The 1659-nt window shown below is 36.5% G+C and overlaps 1 protein-coding gene across 1 annotated transcript; it reads left to right on the plus strand.

The window, feature by feature from the left end:
• The first annotated feature begins 227 nt into the window (after window positions 1–227).
• LOC112095222 (UDP-N-acetylglucosamine--N-acetylmuramyl-(pentapeptide) pyrophosphoryl-undecaprenol N-acetylglucosamine transferase-like) lies at window positions 228–1646 on the plus strand. Its single transcript, XM_024176898.1, has 3 exons — window positions 228–334; window positions 571–706; window positions 1433–1646. Exons 1-3 carry the CDS (start codon window positions 230–232, stop codon window positions 1558–1560), a joined length of 369 nt encoding a protein of 122 aa, XP_024032666.1. The 5' UTR covers window positions 228–229; the 3' UTR covers window positions 1561–1646.
• The last annotated feature ends 13 nt before the right edge of the window (window positions 1647–1659 follow it).

Here is a 1659-nt window from a genome sequence, read left to right on the forward strand (position 1 = left end):
AGCTTTCGAGTTGAAACTCACCCAACCTCTGGATTATCATTCATATGCAGAAGTCATGGCTGATATCTTTATATTTTTTTCCAATTTAACTTAAGTCTCTTTTTATTTGTTTTTAACTGATGAAGTTTACAAATAGTGGTCTCATCCTATTGAAGACTGTCATGATGCACTGTCCATGCGTATGCTTATATTTTTGTGTAGCTGATGTTAATGCATCTAGTGTAGGTTCATGCATTCTATCGATTTAGCATACCTTGCTGGCGATCTCGTAATTTCCAGAGCTGGTGCAATGACTTGCTCTGAGATATTGGCCCATGGGAAGCCTTCCATTCTGGTAATTTCTATTTTCTTTGTTTCAACTGCATTTTATGCACAAGCATGATATTTGTTTGATTAAATGATCAATTTTGATGGGAATACGTTATAAGCCAGTCGACTTGGCTTCTATTTCCTTGCTATACAAAATCACCCTGAATAGGAATTTCTCTGTTTTTCATGCTCATGACATCCAATTAGGTTGCTTCAGTTGCTTGACTTAAAAAAGAAGATGATTTTAACTTGACTTTGTAGATTCCATCACCAAATGTTGCTGAAGGACATCAATTCAAAAATGCTTCTTTAATGGCAGATCTAGCTGATGCAAGAATTATAACTGAAGACGAACTCGATTCAACCACCCTGAAAACTGCGATTGAAGAGTTATTAGGTATGTCAATGTTGCGTATGTTGCATAGAATGTTGCTGCTCTTGCAATTAGAATCATGCATGTAAATATTTCTGCACGGTCAAAAACGTTGGTAGGAAGTTCAAATTCTCCACATGCTTCGTTGACATCAAAGGATTCAACAGACCAAGTAAAACAATTCTTGTCTAAGGTTATAATGCTAAAGCATCTATTGAAGTAGTATATACTTGTGCTAGAAAGGTTTGCTTTTTCTGATAATCAGTATATGTTCATGAACATTGGTACACACTCTGTCTACTATGACGATGCTGTTAGTTGAAATGTAGAGTTGGCACCCCTTTTGGACCTTGGCATGTTTGCTAGATCTTTCTTGGCTTGTAATAATACCTTAAAAGATTTTCAGACTCCGCATTTCTCAAGTTTTCTGTAGAAATAGGCAGCGCCATACTCGTATAACTAGCTTTCTATAACTTTTTATGGCCAGCTGACAACAATGATACTCTAAATGCATCAGTTGGTATATGCTCATTCAAGATGCAAACTTTCTGCAGTTCCAATTAATATAGTACATTATCTCGGGTGTCTATGTCCTTGTTCTACGAACTCATTCACAGATTCATTATAACTTCAACTTGTAGTTAATATTGTCTGTTACGAATGAATATGGAAATTTTCATTGCAGAGAATTGAAAGAGATCGAACTTGGCCTCTAAGTATGATTTATCCTTAATTATTCTTGTGTTATAGGGGATGAGAAAAAAATGGCTGATATGTCTGAGAGGGCTCTGAAAGCTGCAAAGCCTAATGCATCGGCAGAGATTGTGCAGCACATTCTTTCGCTGGTCGATTTATCAACGGCCAAGAAGCAGCGATAGATTTTGACAGAGATTGTTTATTTTATCGGTGAGGAAAGCTATTGTGGTTCAGTAGATTTTGTTTCTCTCTTTGACAGAAGTACAGATGTTTCGTAGAAG

Source organism: Morus notabilis, unplaced genomic scaffold, assembly GCF_000414095.1.
Source record: "Morus notabilis unplaced genomic scaffold, ASM41409v2 C11430565, whole genome shotgun sequence".
NCBI lineage: Eukaryota > Viridiplantae > Streptophyta > Magnoliopsida > Rosales > Moraceae > Morus > Morus notabilis.

Excerpts from the sequence above, each read along its gene's own strand:
- LOC112095222 (XM_024176898.1), top strand. The coding sequence starts at position 230 with ATGCATTCTATCGATTTAGCATACCTTGCTGGCGATCTCGTAATTTCC. Across the intron at positions 335-570 it reads ATGGGAAGCCTTCCATTCTG|ATTCCATCACCAAATGTTGC; the intron begins GTAATTTCTATT and ends TTGACTTTGTAG. Across the intron at positions 707-1,432 it reads TGCGATTGAAGAGTTATTAG|GGGATGAGAAAAAAATGGCT; the intron begins GTATGTCAATGT and ends CTTGTGTTATAG.